This window comes from Watersipora subatra, chromosome 8 (genome assembly GCF_963576615.1).
Source record: "Watersipora subatra chromosome 8, tzWatSuba1.1, whole genome shotgun sequence".
In the NCBI taxonomy this organism is placed as follows: domain Eukaryota; kingdom Metazoa; phylum Bryozoa; class Gymnolaemata; order Cheilostomatida; family Watersiporidae; genus Watersipora; species Watersipora subatra.
Window position 1 is genome coordinate 49,829,408 of NC_088715.1, and position 16,498 is coordinate 49,845,905.

The 16,498-nt window shown below is 37.2% G+C and overlaps 1 protein-coding gene across 1 annotated transcript in view; it reads right to left on the reverse strand.

Moving 5' to 3' along the window:
• Positions 1-16,498, reverse strand: part of LOC137401468 (uncharacterized) — a 35,962-nt gene that overhangs the window by 6,119 nt on the left and 13,345 nt on the right. Inside the window, exons 5-6 of the mRNA XM_068087822.1 lie at positions 4,179-4,368; positions 1,352-1,509 (exon numbers count right to left, since the gene is read on the reverse strand). Coding sequence (XP_067943923.1) covers positions 1,352-1,509; positions 4,179-4,368 — 348 coding nt within the window. The remainder of the gene's footprint in view (positions 1-1,351; positions 1,510-4,178; positions 4,369-16,498) is intronic.

Consider the following 16,498-nt stretch of genomic DNA (forward strand, 5'->3'; position numbering starts at 1 on the left):
CGGTTCAAATTAATAATAAAATTATGGTTAACAACCATCTTGACACTTTCTGCATACAGTGCACCCCCAAGGTTACATGACCCCGTTATACGGTTTTTCGCCTTATAATGTCATATATACAGAATGCTTTTTGTCCCATCCATATGGAATTCTTTTTGCCATATGACCAACAAATATTTCTCTAAATTCAAATTTGGCAGTTGATGTGCTGAATATGTCGGAATAATGACGATGCCAATAAGCTATTCGCTGAAATTCATCCCAATACACATGAAAGAGATACGATGCTCGCTCTCTCAGTTCAGCGTTATTCTTTTAAAGTTATAATGAAAGCGAAACCGGAAACAGATGAAGGATAAAATTTTAGATGATGACAAAGTTTTGTAAAATACATACTAAAACTTAGCTCCGAGTGTGCGTTTTGTAAGCTAAACTCATATAAGTTAAATTCAAAGTTTTTGTTATATGTCTGTTTCGAAGGTAAGAGTGCCCTATGATACATACTGCACATAGTACATTATAATGTTACATTTTAATGCAGATCATAATTGTTAAATGCACTAAATATATTAGAATTACTGTAAGTAACTATAGTTACTAAGGTTAATATACTATTTTGTTACTAATTTTAATATGTACAGTACATGTATAAAATTTTGATGATTTTTACCAGGGTGAGTTTGCATTAGACACTTACTATGGGTTTCTATACCCATTATCTACGACATTTTTGCTTTACAATGCCAGCACGGGAACAAATAAATGTCATATGGTAGAGGGTCAACTGTATTCGTTTAACAATTGATAGCAATTCTAGTATGTTATATCCAGGCCTCTTGCTTACCAAGTGATCACATACAATTGGTTAACAAACATTCAATTGCCACAAACTATCAGTTGTGTGGCAGGATAATTTGAAGCCCAGGCTACCCCTACAATAGGGGCCAAGGCTACCCCTACAATTGGAGCCCAGGCTACCCTATAACCGGAGCCCAGGCTACCCCTACAATTGAAATTCAGGCTACTGCTACAACCAGAGCCCAGGCTACCCCTACAATTGGAGCCCAAGGCTATCCCTACAACCTAACAGTTTCACACCGTTGCTCAAGCAAGCAGTCACGAGATAGTATAAAATTTGGTGTTGGTCAAGGGGAGATAATTCTACTGTTCAAGTTAGTAACAATGTGCATCCTTCCACATTTTGGTTTCAGCCTAGCCTTTTATCAGAGCCAACTGTTACCATTTTTACAAATCTAAGAATTGTCTCAAGAGACTAAACACTCATGTGAATAGAGCATTTCTAAAGACTCATAGGGTTATACCAAATATGTCTAAAGGGTCATGAACTTACCAGGCGGGCAGGTGTCTATGATCCGATCAAACTTGTGACAAACAGTATTTTGGGACGAGCCTGATGACAATAAAGCCCCATAGACAGTGGATATCATCTCTGCAGCTTCTTTAGGTGGCACCTGAGGCGCGGTTAGATCCACCGGACAAAGTTCATTCCTGTAATTGTAGCGTGTCCAATCAGTTATTTATTCATTGATTTATTTAAATACGATAAATGAGCTTTAAGAGCTTTAAAATTTTAAATCAAAATATGGGGAGGTAGAGTAAGTTAACATATGTGTACATTGATATTAATTACTTACATAAAAAATAGGAATTAGATGAGAACAAGACTTGTAATCAAATTGACCTTTACGCGACCTTTACCTTTTAATCAATACTTTTACTTACATTGGCTAGTACATTTATGAAATATTACATTCAATAGAAAAAAAAAATTTTTCGTTTTAAACTATTCATTCGAATCCTAAATAAAATTTTAAAATTCTGCATTTCTTTTTAAATTGAAACCCTTCTAAAAAAATTTCTATAGCACAGCAAATCAAAGTTGATTTCACAAGTTTAAAAACGAGCAACAAGGCAGTGCAAGAGAAGACAACTGAAAAAAAGGGCTGTTAATAGGCAATAGTTGCGGAAATAATGGTTGCTTGCTGAAGAAATATCTAGTCACCCAACAACTAAACTTGACAATGAAGCTGGTGACTACAACGATTTAAATGTTTGACAATTCAACGCATGAGCAAAGCATAGCGGTGAGAGCAGTTCTGCTCGCCAGGTATCACGACAGGAAGCACAGATATACATCATCTGACTTAAGAGATGTGACGACTGGTAATCAGGCAGTAATCTACAGAGGTGGATTAAGAATAGGATTAGAGATAATCTAGGATTATTCTCTAGTGAGTCAAACTGCCTTCTAGCTCGCACCAGAAGATTTTTAATCATGGTTAAATATTAGAAGTATGCCAAAGTACGTCATTGACGGACATGCGTATTTAATGAATGGTGTGATGGATGAAGGCTCAGGGAGCTAGTAAAAACCTATAATATCGCCCAAGCGTACCCATAAGTACACATTTTTAGCCTTTGGGCTACAGCTTGCATTTTCAACGCAGATACCCTTTGCATTTCTTACATCATCGCACTTTTAACATTACTACTGGCGAATAAAGCAAGTTTTAATTAGAATAAAAATATCTGTAATGTTGATAAAATATACTTTTCAATTTCTTTTTGTCTCTAGATCAACATCAAACAAGGCCTGAAGCGAGTCTAAACTGGGAAAGAGGTATTGTATATCCCTCTTGTCTTCTAATTTGGTATGAATAATAATTATTATATCTGTTGAATTACAAAATAACTCCTCACAAGTGATAGCAGTAGCCTACATACAGATAACGACAGCCTTATACATACAGATCAAACTAACCTACATTCAAATAGCCCAGGCTACATACAGATAACACTGACCTACATGCAAATAGCTCTTGTCTACAAACAAATAGTCCCTCCCTTCATGCAGATAATAGTTATCCGAATATACATATATAGCTCTGCCAGCCTGTCAACAGAAGTAGAAGCGCCGGTCAGCAGAAGCAACAGTCAGCAGAAGCACCAGTCAGCAGAAGCACCAGTCAGCAGAAGCACCAGTCAGCAGAAGCACCAGTCAGCAGAAGCACCAGTCAGCAGAAGCATCAGCCAGCAGAAGCACCAGTCAGTAGAAGCACCAGTCAGCAGAAGCACCAGTCAGCAGAAGCACCAGTCAGCAGAATCACCAGTCAGCAGAAGCGCCAGTCAGCAGAAGCGCCAGTCAGCAGAAGCGCCAGTCAGCAGAAGCGCCCGCCAGCAGAAGCGCCAGCCAGCAGAAGCGCCAGCCAGCAGAAGCGCCAGTCAGCAGAAGCGCCAGTCAGCAGAAGCACCAGTCAGCAAAAACACCAGTCAGCAAAAGCACCAGCCAGCAGAAGCACCAGTCAGCAGAAGCACCAGTCAGCAGAAGCACCAGTCAGCAGAAGCACCAGCCAGCAGAAGCATCAGTCAGCAGAAGCACCAGTCAGCAGAAGCACCAGTCAGCAGAAGCACTAGTCAGCAGAAGCACCAGTCAGCAGAAGCACCAGTCAGCAGAAGCATCAGTCAGCAGAAGCATCAGTCAGCAGAAGCACCAGTCAGCAAAAGCACCAGTCAGCAGAAGCACCAGTCAGCAGAAGCACCAGTCAGCAAAAGCACCAGTCAGCAGAAGCATCAGTCAGCAGAAGCACCAGTCAGCAAAAGCACCAGCCAGCAGAAGCATCAGTCAGCAGAAGCACCAGTCAGCAGAAGCACCAGTCAGCAAAAGCACCAGTCAGCAGAAGCATCAGTCAGCAGAAGCACCAGTCAGCAAAAGCACCAGCCAGCAGAAGCACCAGTCAGCAGAAGCATCAGTCAGCAGAAGCACCAGTCAGCAAAAGCACCAGCCAGCAGAAGCATCAGTCAGCAGAAGCACCAGTCAGCAGAAGCACCAGTCAGCAAAAGCACCAGTCAGCAGAAGCATCAGTCAGCAGAAGCACCAGTCAGCAAAAGCACCAGCCAGCAGAAGCATCAGTCAGCAGAAGCACCAGTCAGCAGAAGCACCAGTCAGCAAAAGCACTAGTCAGCAGAAGCATCAGTCAGCAGAAGCACCAGTCAGCAAAAGCACCAGTCAGCAGAAGCACCAGTCAGCAAAAGCACCAGTCAGCAGAAGCATCAGTCAGCAGAAGCACCAGTCAGCAAAAGCACCAGCAGGCAGAAGCATCAGTCAGCAGAAGCACCAGTCAGCGGAAGCACCAGTCAGCAGAAGAGAAAGTACTTACTCTGCAATGTTGGAAGAAGTACTGTTATCAGAGTTGCCTGAGGGGAGTGACTTCGAGTCGATGCACTTGAACTTGAAGCTCCAAGGAAGGAGTTTAGGAGTTGCCTCTCCGTGGCACATAGCGCAATAGACATTGGAGTAGGTAACATACGTAACACTACTTGTCATTCTCACCAGCTCACTCTGTACACCTGCCAAGATAAGACAACATGTTGTAAGGAAAGACAAGCAAAGGGACATATTAGACTGACTGTACAAGTACTTGATCACCTTGACATACATATTCCAACATACAATGTGAAACTAGAGCAAAGATTTAACTCAACAGCCACTGTAATTTCTAACAAAAAACTTTCAAGTTCTGTAAAAAAAGTTTTGACGATGGTAAAAATAAAAAATGTAAAAAGAGTAAACAACACTCAACAGTCTTTTTCTTTTGGCTTATCCCATTTAGGGGTCACCAACACAAATGGCATATCCTTGTACAGAATATACTGTGATCATTTGCTCATGAGATTTGACACAAACGTAATTGTGGTAGGATGCCCTTACTAACACCTCCAATGGTCGTTCAGCGATTCGAACCCCTGACCTGCTGATCGTATGCCGGCGCACTAACGAGTGAGCCATGACTGTTTCATCATATAAATGTTTACAGTAAAAGTAATTTTAAATTTCACCCAGTCTAAGTTGAAGTAAATTACAATGTGTATCCATATCACCACCTCTATCCCCAAGCCTATATGTTGCCAGGCCTACAACACCCTTTGCTTGGCTGTCTCTAAGATAAACAATAACAATCTCATTTCTTGATTATCACTTTATTGATTTAATCTTTTACTTATAGTTTGGTTTTTAAATATTCTTATGCAATGCATTTGTTTTAACGCTGTGTCGCTCCAACATAAAATAGCTTCAACATGCAAAGAAGATCTCAGACTGAAATAATTTCCTATGTAGAGGTTTGACTATAGAATTCTTTAAACAGTTCTATAGTTTCCTTAAACAGATCATTGATTTGAAGAGCAGTTATCAACCCATTGTTAGAGAAGACAACTTCTCCTACACCTCCCTTTTCTACGTTTAACAAGATTCTAGCTATCCTAATGACACATAAACAGAATATCCAATAGAGAAGCACTTACAATTTACATTATCGTAAGCATTAAAATTAGACTTCAATGTTATCATTTTATACAAGTATTAAATAAACCGAATAAAAGATTATTAATTTAATAACAACAAATCGTATTGCTATTAACAATGCAAGCGCCCTGATAGTCCAGTGCACCGTGAGAGATCATCATGTGTACTAGATATGTGCATGTGTACTACATATTACATATCATTCATATGTGCAACAAAGTGGTTAAGTGGTGCGGTTGGTAGTGCGGTTGGTAGTGCGCCTGGCTGCTGTGCCAAATATTTGAGTTCGACTCCCGGGCAATGTATTATTTTTCCTCTCAGGATCGCTCCGGACAGACGCACAGCTCTTGGTATATTAAAAATTTCATTCTACTTCACTTGTTGATATTACCATTAATATTTCATAATTGAACTAATTGTTTTAATAAGGGTTTCCTTATCTAAGCTAGCCTGGCTTGGTTAGTTACCTGTTACATGGAACTGCATCGACCAATTAAAATAAAGCTAAACATCTAGCATTTTAACTGGAGCGAAAATTATTTCAAAAAGACATTCTCTCAACAACAACTATTTTTTTTAGATTATACATTATACATGTCACAAAATAGACATTAACTGCTATTTGAATAATGGCACCAACAGTGCAGTCGATTACTTGCAAAGAATAAAAAGACAATTACCCAAAGCCGGAAGACACTAATCTTTCTTTGAACAGTCTCGAAGACAAAAGCATATTTTTCTGAGAGTACAAATTAACTAGATTGAGCAATAAGTACCTACCACCAATACTCCGTCATTAAACTCACAAGCCTCATGACATTTGGCTACCAATTACGACCAAGCCGGGCGTCGCCCATCTCATTAGCACAAATTGTCAGCCCCACCTGAATCAGTAAGTAGGTAGGGAACTGATGAGGTTACTACGATATTATTCTAAGTGGTTTATGATAATAAATAGAATTACTCTTGCAAGATGTTATTGATTGTAAAAATGTTTCCTTTTCACGGACCTTAATAAATTTGATCAAGTCTCTTCACGATTAGAATGGCACATGATTTAAGTTAAACATGAACTTAAACAAAATTTTTGTAGATTTTAACAAAAAGTATCAGTATTTTTTATCATTTTCGATTGTTTTTGATGTTTGAGGTGATCTGGCTGCCAGGATGTTTCAAGATCAAAATCGACAAGATTTGATCTTGTCGATCCCTGTTAAACTGATCAGATTAAGCAAAACTGTAATTATGATGTCTTCAGTTACAAAGAGACTGACAGAGTAGAGACTCTGAACGCTTCAACGTGAACGCAATAACTGATATCAACTATAGCAACGATAGCAACTAGTGACATCATTTCACACACATTTTTCTTTTTAGCGTTTTAACTGCAATCAAGTTTTATCGATGTTATTATTGAAACACCCTGACAGTCAATTTATCTCAAACTTCAAAAAATATTTGCAAATGATAAAAAATACCGATACTTTCTGGTAAAATCTACTCAAATTTTGTGTAGGTTCATCTAAAGGGTGGATAATTACAAAACAAGCCTTAACTAGGAGAACATAGTGACATCCTTTTACAACGTGTAGAGAGTCCTTCACTATTTGCTCTGGTATATACTCTACCCAGAGAGCTCAAGGCGTTGCCTCTGTGGTTGGATAAATAAGGTGGTGCTAAATTGGGGATTGGTGAGCGATTTACCATCTCAATAGCCTTCCGCAAAATGCTAACATGTAAACAGCACATCTAGCATAAACTTGTTATAATTATCCACAATCCCTGTGAGCTGATTTGAAACACTACCGATTGTACGATCATTTCATCCAATAACAACCTAATAACTTATATTAATAAGTGAATAATCCCACTTTGTCGTAGTGTGTCTGTCTGTTAGTCCACATGAAAGTGGACATTTAACATTTTTTTGGCTCAATTTGATACAAACTTTACACGCAGATGCTCAACGCCTTCTGCCAGGTCAGTGAAAGATTTGGCTGCAAAACTCAATCTGGTTCCTGAGAATCAGCAGCTTAATCAGCAGACTATCTGATTAAAGGAAAAGGAATTCCGGGCATCGCTAGGCCTACCGATAGTTAATTTTGAAAGGACAAGGATATGTAGGAAACCAATTCTTTATCAGCATCAAGGGTTCTATAATGAATGAAATTAGCTGATAACAAATGTAAACAAATCCCATTAAGCGCCGTCGGTGTAAATTGATTCCAATTTGTGTTGCCCTTTTTCGTATGATTTGATTAACAAGGCAGTATCCAAAAGGCCACTGTAAGCTAAACTTTAAGATTGCCTACCATAATTTAAACATGAAGACCAATTCAAAGAACATGCACAGAGACCGACAGAATAGAGATGCATAACGCTGCAACCTAACCAGAATAAATGATATCAATAGCGAGAGAGACAGGCAGCCGCATAACTAATGATGTCATTTCACACACATTTTCCTTCTGAGTGTTTCAACCAATTATGATCACATTTTGTGTATTTTTACTTTGAAACATTCTGGCAGTCAAATCGCCTCAAACATAAAAAAACAATCGCAAATGATAGAAAAATACCAATATTCACAAATAAAATCTACCAGAAGTTCATCTTCAATATCCAGGAACATATCTTCCTAAATCATCTATCACTAGCTCAAGTACTATGTCTACTAACCACTCTTAACTAGCATAGTTGTACAAAAACATCCAATTGTGGTAAACCACTTGACGATTAGTAGAACTGTGACCTATATACTAGTAGTATTAGCTCTGTGGCTGGTTCCAGCTGCTGTTAGTAGACCCTGGAAGGGTAGCATGACATTTCAAACTAGCGAGATGAATTACGAATGAGTCATTTTATTTCTCTGTACATTATTTACGTTGGGTAGCCAAAATCAACAATGTCTTACTTTGTTTTCTACTGCTGGGTATGGCAATCACTAGGTCAGGACTTCCTGATTAAGGAAGCCTAAAGGGGAGCTGTTGTTTTCGATGGTGCAAGAATCAATTGTCAAGACAAAGAAAGTTTATTTGTGGTCAGAACAACTTGCCTATGCAAATCCAGATTTTTATCTCTTCTATATATTAAAAATAAATATCATATCACCATCAATCCTCTAAAATGATCTGTGCATTTCACTCACCCACAAGGAATCATGTTTCAATCGGATAATAGCAGAGAAGAGGCAGGAAAAAATCAAAGATATATATTTTTATATATATTTTTTATATTATGTTGCTGCTGAGTGAAAACGTTATTCTTCTCAAAATTACCTCCAATAACATAATGTTTTCATGTATTCAAACCAGAGGGTAGGAGAGTACCTTTTTTAGTCGCATAGGGCTCAGCAAAAAAATGAATAACGAAGCGTTGCTTGAGGTAGAATCAATAAATAGTAACTGCAAAAGATACCAGTTTTTGCTTTTGGCAGCTTTCCATTAAGCTTTGAGAAAAAAATGAGTATTTTCGCCTTATATTTGAGAAGGTTGGACACATGAACAACAAAGACCTGGCAAGTACAAGTGACAAGCAAAACAAACACTAGATGGGTTGGCACTTGGCAGATGACGCTTTGGTAGCTGAAGGCAAGCAATAAATATTAGTTCACCTATTTTTGTAAATGCAATCATATTAAATTCCGTTCCATGCAATCCAAGTTAATGTGGAAACATCTATGGCCATAAAACATACTGCTCAACATGTTTTTCTTTTTTTTAAATAAATTTTGCACAAACCAAACGAATTATCATATGAAAACATTGAAAACTGATGAAGGCATAATTGCTCATAAAATTGTCAGTTCTTAAATTCTTCAACTAATCACCACCCGTTTACAAAAAAAAACCTGTTGCTAGCAGAACACTTTAGCGGCACATTCATGAAGGGCCTGATAACATTTAGTAGAACTAGCGCTAGGTTTGATCTGCAAGAACAAACTCTACCCACGTATCTCTGGAATATTTTACTTTCTTTAAAGTCTACAAACTTTTTGAAAGAGCGATATTATAAAATATGAAAACGGACAACCTTCCAAGTTCAGGTTGTGCTGACTTATACGAGCTATTACAAAGGCAGCTGTACAATTGCTAAAATGTCTACAGGCAGGTAGAGAGAAAACGAATCTTAATGTGGTTTTAGCATAAAACAAACGATAAAAAATAACTACTTCCAAAGAATCCAATGCGTCATGCACAGGAAGACCTCGAATCTAGGCATAAAGTAATACACTCAGATTTAAGGTAATTGCTGAGCGATTTGAAATCCTTAGGTTTTTACCGAAATTTTTAAAAGTTACGCTCAAATGGTTATGAGATTTCTAGTCATCACCGGATTTTTCTCATTTATAAAACATAATAAAAATGACTAACGAAATTATTTAATAAGTGCGTTCATTTTTTTGTATTAACAAAACAATGCTAGGCCAATTTAACGTCTAAATTGAAAATCTTGCCCAATTTCACGTCTAGACCAGGCGTAACAAAATACCTCAAACCTAGACAAAGACTTTATTACGCCTAGGTCCGACGATTCATGAAAAGATATATAGAACAAAGCAGATAAGATGTAATCTTTGTACCGAGGAGTTGTGCCTCCTTTTAGCAGAATAGAAACAAACTGGAATAAATGCATTTATCATAGGAATAATTAGCGGAAGAAGACGAATGACAAGTGAATGCATCCCTGCCTTCCATGCGAGATGATTAAAACCATTGAAACTGACAATATGGAATAAGAGTAGATAAAAAGAGATTAGCGCCAATAACTTAGAGCTGCGCCAATAACTTAGAGCTGCGCCAATAACTTAGAGCTGCGCTGATGCGAACTCCTTGTAAAATATTTTCAGTTTTCATAAGCCAGTTTTGACTAAACATGCTGGATGTAGCATAGCCTAGTGCAGATAGCATAGCCTCAGTTCTCAAGCCCATTATCATAGAATCTCAGGCTAGTTTTCTTCTAATATTGTGAGGTACTCCCCCTTATATATCGAGTTCCAAAAGCCATTGTGACTCCTGCTTTGTTCTGTTATTATAATTCACTTTTTCCATCGACCTGGCATAGCACTGTAACTTCATAGAGATTGTTTGATAGGTCTTACTCCAAAAAAATATGACGTCTTCAGAGAACTGATTGCGACGAACCCTTATGGCCTTATAAGATATCATTGATAAAACATAAATGACATAGACCCTAGCCACACGATTTTAATTCATTCCAATGTTGGCATCGTAATGCCAAAATGTCGTATAGATGAGAATAAAAACACATAGTAATTATCTAATGCAAACACCCATAAGTAGAAATCATCAAAAAGATTTTCACGTACAGTACATATTGAAAATTAGTAACAAAATAGTATTTTAACTTTAGTAACTATAGTTACCTACAGTAACTTTAGTGTATTTAGTGGTTATGATCTGTAATAAAATGTAACATTACAATGTACTACGTGCAGTACGTACTGTAGGGAGCTTTCGACTTTAAGGCCGATGTATAACATGAGCGTTGAATTCAACTTAAATTAACTTAGCTCACTAAACACATACCTCAAGCTATTTTAGTAAACTTTTTAACTATTTACCAAGCTTCAACTTTCTCATCAGCTCAAATTTTATCACTTATCTGTTTTCGGTTTCGTTTTCACAATATAACTAATAACAAATAACGCTGAACTGAGAGAGATCGAGCATTATATCTTTTTCATGCGTTTGGGAAGGACTTCGGCGAATAGCATATCGGCATCGTCGTTATTCCCCCGTATTCAGCATGACAACTGCCAAAATTGAATTTGAAAATAAATTTTTGTTGATATTGTATGGCGAAAAATGTTCTAAATTATAAGGCAGAAAAATCTTATAACACGATCGTCGTACCCCAAGGGCGCACTATAAAACCAACAGTATTATTTTTATAGAAGTTTACTATGTGAAAACCAGTTTTCTACAATAAATCCATAAAATAATTTTTCTACATTAAGCAATATATATATAGCAATCATTACTGACACCTTCATGTGTGAAAGCTATCAGGTTGGGTGCCTGAAATAAGCCGGGGAATCGAGAATGACGAATAGCGTGTTAAAGGAAAGCATATAGCCATATAAAGAGAACCAATGAAGAGATGACACCCGGAGCCACTGGTGAATAAAATATGTATATAAAGAGATGAAATAATAAAGAATGAAAACACCCTTCCCAAAAGATTGGGCGCCAGTTACCTGCAGTTACCTATTTTGATTGCAAAAACAGCACCCGGCACTTTAGATGACAAATATATTTATAGTTGTCTGTTATTATTCCCTGGTCAATTTATCTTGATTATTGGTTCAAATATCTTAGCTAACAATAGTAAATCCTTCAGAGTTTCTTGCGGGAACAGAAGTGCTACCAGTGCGTTTCTGGTTAAGTATGTTTATATACCAAACACCTTGTAACCCATGAACCAACATTGAGTGTTTTTCTTGTGGTAAAATCTGTTTTCTATACCCTATTAGCCTTCACAGACCTATTAAATGCTTCCTGATGTTTCATCTTATGGTCACCTAAATCTGTTGCCAATAAAAATGTTTGCCAAAAGTTACATACATTTTCTATTTTAGTCAGTGAGCAATTTTTGTACAAATAGGTAAATGTACCCAGCCACAATAGCGTTACCCGATGAGCTGTGAGTCATGTAAAATCATTTCAACAAAAAACAAATGGGTTAAAGCTGGTAGACATTATATCGCGGTATATTGGGCTGATAGCGAAATACATGGGTAATCGTCGGTGATAACAGTGTTCACACTATTAAAAACACGTCTGCATTTGCATCAGTAAATAGTCTGAGGTATAGCGTTCTCATTACAGTGGTAGCCACTAAGAAGATGACATACTAGTCCCGCAGCAACTTTCATGAAGGGAGATAGATTTAGAAATCTGTGAAAGCCAATCACCATCCCCGAAGTGGTGTACACTTCGCAGAGACTGTCGATGCTCGGTAAAATATCTGGTAAGTTTGACAGCTGCAATATTTTCCGACACATTCGCGTCGCCCGAGCTAAATCATCTATTTATGGTGCACAAAGTCGACAAATTATCGACGAGAAAACATGGCGTTATGGTGTGAACCAGTAACTTGTGAGCTCCAGACACCAACACTTGTAGTTATCTCCACATGACTCAACAGATACTGAAAGCACAGGAGCAAAAGTCTTACATGTTTTTGACCAAATTGGTAGGTTGAGGGTGAATCAAAATACAAACATTCCCAGCTAACAAGCAAAAGTTTTGGCACACTCCTGATGTCACTTGAATCTCAAGATCACCTTTTAAAAACTTCTAAGATGGTAATTTCATTGACCTCCGTGCTAGATGCTATCAACCAGTACCAGCTAGCAAACAGCCACAAAAATGGTGATTGATTCTGCCAGCTCAATGCGTATAGCCAGGACTAGTGGACAAAAATAGAACAACAGCTTTATCATTAATCAAAGCCTAGATTTTGAATTGCAAAGTCTGCACGGTACAGGCAGTGCCTCTCACCACCCGCCCCAACTCCAAATTCTGTAAAACTGAAGGCTAAATAATTAAATTAAATCATCAACATAACATGGTACAGAACTAATAAAAGAAGCTACTTAGATAAGCTAACGTGAGATATGAACAGATACCTTGTAATGAGTCATATATAAATTCCTAGGAAGGTAAACTACTATATATACATTATATCAGCAAATAACAGAGCTTTGTCCCTGAGTCAATTTCCCCTAACGTATAATATACATTGTATCATGTTATAGTATTTTATATTTTATCTTGTTATGTTGATATTGATATGAAAATATAATAGAACAAGATAAAATATCAATATAGATATTGATAGTTTATATTTCATTATTGATATTGGAACTTGATAGTTAAAATATCAATATAGATATTGATAGTTTATATTTCATTATTGATATTGGAACTTGATAGTTAAAATATCAATATAGATATTTTATCTTGTTGGGTCATATTGTGCTTTTTATATTATATTACAGTATAAAATTTTATTCTTATTGATATAGCATTACATGAAAAAAACCTGCATGCGATCGACAAGTTAGAAGCACGGACATTTTGCAAGCAATAACAAGTACTGCGATAGCAGCCACAACCAGTTTGAATAAACTTTTTTTAAATTACCTCTCCAAGCAGTTTTAATTTAAGGTTGGTTTACACTATATATCTCGGCGTTGGTGCGACAATACTTCCTTGATCATCGATAATAAGAATGTTCACATTATCACATTAACAGTCCACGATGTACAGTTCTCTTTTTTTTTAATTTTTCGTGAAGAAACCTCTTTGTTTTTGTGTGTGCGAATCAAATACTAGCCCCGCAGCAACTACCATAAATAAAAATAAATGAATCGCGCTATCCGCGACCACGAATTACTATCGCCAAAAATGGTTCACATTGTACAGGCTGTCATGGATGCTTGATGAAATATCGAGAAATTTTGACGGCTGCAAACTTTCCCGACATATCAGGGTTGCCTTGTCGATATTATCGGTAGCCGAATGTGATGAGATCAGATCCCATACAAAGCAAACTTATTCCAACCTCTAACTGTGACTTTGTATGGAAGAATAGACGCGGCTATTATTATAGTAAAGACCACCACCCTTACAGTCCGGTGTGCACCGGTGCACCGCAAGATATGTAATGAGTACCTGCACAATTATTCCCAAAAGCAGAAAAGCCGTTGATTGGTGCAAGCGTACAGCGTCGGTCTACCAAGTTGACTGTCACGAGTTCAAATCCCATTCGATGCAATCTTTTTTCCCAACATCCACTCTTGTTTCGAATGAAACATCGGACACAGCGCTTATTATAGGCCTAGTGAAGATTGATGTATTGTCCATGAAAGTGTGTATGCTGTTAACCTACTAACTAGCACTACTATACATATAGCTGTACTGACGCCAGTAGAGCGGTGATGATTCACCATGGACTGAGGGAGTACAGCAGGCTGTGGTAGCTAGTAATTAGTATCCCATGCATCTAGTTATCCAGTGATGCCACAGGCAGCGTGATGAGTTCACAAGGCGTGGGCCAAAAGGAAATTTGACATACCAGAGTTAATCGAAGAAACAGACATGATGAGTCAGAGATCACAGGGAATGAGTGAAAAGTAAATATGGCATAGAATCCTAATAGCTCCTGTCTTCAATTTGACGGCTCAAATGAATGCAATAGCCACTCATGTCATTGCTCTGTAGACAATAGTCTGATAAGGATAATCTGACCCCTAGTACTGACCTGCTGTTGTTATGGCTGATGCACTCCTGAGCACATAACACATGACAACATCTGAATACGTAACATGAGTCTGAGCAGCAAGTAATGCAGACCATTTATAAAAAGGTTATGCCTGCCTTAGCTTTTTTAAAACAGTTCTATTGGCATCAGCAATCCATTTATCTATTATTAAAGATTAATTTACAGAAAATGTCAGTAGATTTTATTAAAAAATATCGGTATTTTTCTATCATTTGCGAATATTTTTGATGTTTGATGTGGTCTGACTGCAAGCATGTTTCAAGATTAAAATCAGGAATCATTTTCTCATGGAACAAATAAAGCTAGTTTGGCACACGTATGCGAGAGCACTCATGCAGGCCGCTATCAAACACAAGTTAGTGTCATATACTACTATTACCCTGGCAGTTTCGTGTGCTCTGAGAGATCATCATGTGTGCCAATAAAGCGGAGAATAAGTATGCGCACATTAATTCTATATTCTTAGATAAGGTGAACCATTGGCGCCGGGTGGCAAAACTGAAGGATGTGAGTTCGAATCCCATATGATGCAAATTTTTTCCAAATCTCCGATCATAGCTTCATAGAGATGGACACAGACTTAATTCTAGCACACATTGAACCGTCTCTTTACTGAGCTAACTAAACATCTTACAGCTGTTGTGGTACATTATTTTTTTCAAAATAGCCTGCATACACTACTAAAACAAATTTTATGTTGAATATACTTATGGGCACATCGTAATCGCACCTTATTGTTTGGGTACGCATTGCAAAGAAATTCGAGAACAGCTTAAATATCTGGCAGTCAATACGAGTAATAATATCATTAATCAATTAATCAATAATCATAGTCCTTAATATAATAGAAAAGTGAGCAAAGTTTAACTTTTACGTTCTTGACTTTTTTCTGTTTTTGTTCCATTAAAACCGTTTAAAAACTACGGAAGTAGCGCATACAAAATTTCCAGTTTTAGTAGTTGAAAATTCTTCATTTCAATTTTTATTATACACACTTAGAATGTATTTAGTAGATAGTCAGCGATAAAAATGCAGGGTTAGCAGCACCAGAAGGAAACATCAGATAAAGAGCAGATCAAGGTGGATAAATTTAAAATAGGTTTGGTAATAAATAAAAATGTTACCAAGTTATTGCATTATAAATGTGGTAAGATTTTCCTGTTATGTCTTTCTTCTCTAGGGTTGAATGGAAAAAATTGACATCCTATAAAACCTTAACTATCTGTGTCAAAATTTGACTATCATACATGTATTTCAAGAAAAATTTTCACTACCTTGTTTTTAATTGTCGACATGGGCATGCGGTATGTCAAACCCCACAGCATGGTTTCATTTTTATAGGTTAACAAATCATTTCATTTGATAATAAAAATTCATTAGATTGATGATGAAGAAAAACTGATATTAGCTGGTATAAAAATTTTAATATTTTTCAGACGATATCATTTAAATGTCTCCATTCAGTTAGAGTGTCATGAAGTACTAAAATGGTTGAAATACCAGGTGTATCAAAGACTTCTTCAACAATCGAGTTATTGATACGCAAACACTATGTTTCCATTGCGCCGAAAAAGCAGATTTGGAGTTGCGGCCACGTTGAGTTACTGTGTGATAGTTGTTTTAAAGAACATTTGCATTTTTCAGATCAACGCGAGGGGGGGGGGCTTTGTTAAAAAAGATAAATAATACTAGGCCAGAGGTCATAACAGCACACTCTTGTCTCGCTTGGCAGCACGCTTTTGAAATAAGAATGACTGAAGCGCAAGAAATGTTTAAAGTGGAATAGCTTGAGTGGTATTTTCTTGCGCATCATTCGAAAGTATGAAAAATTTGATAAAAATTTGCCGGTAATAGAACATGCTT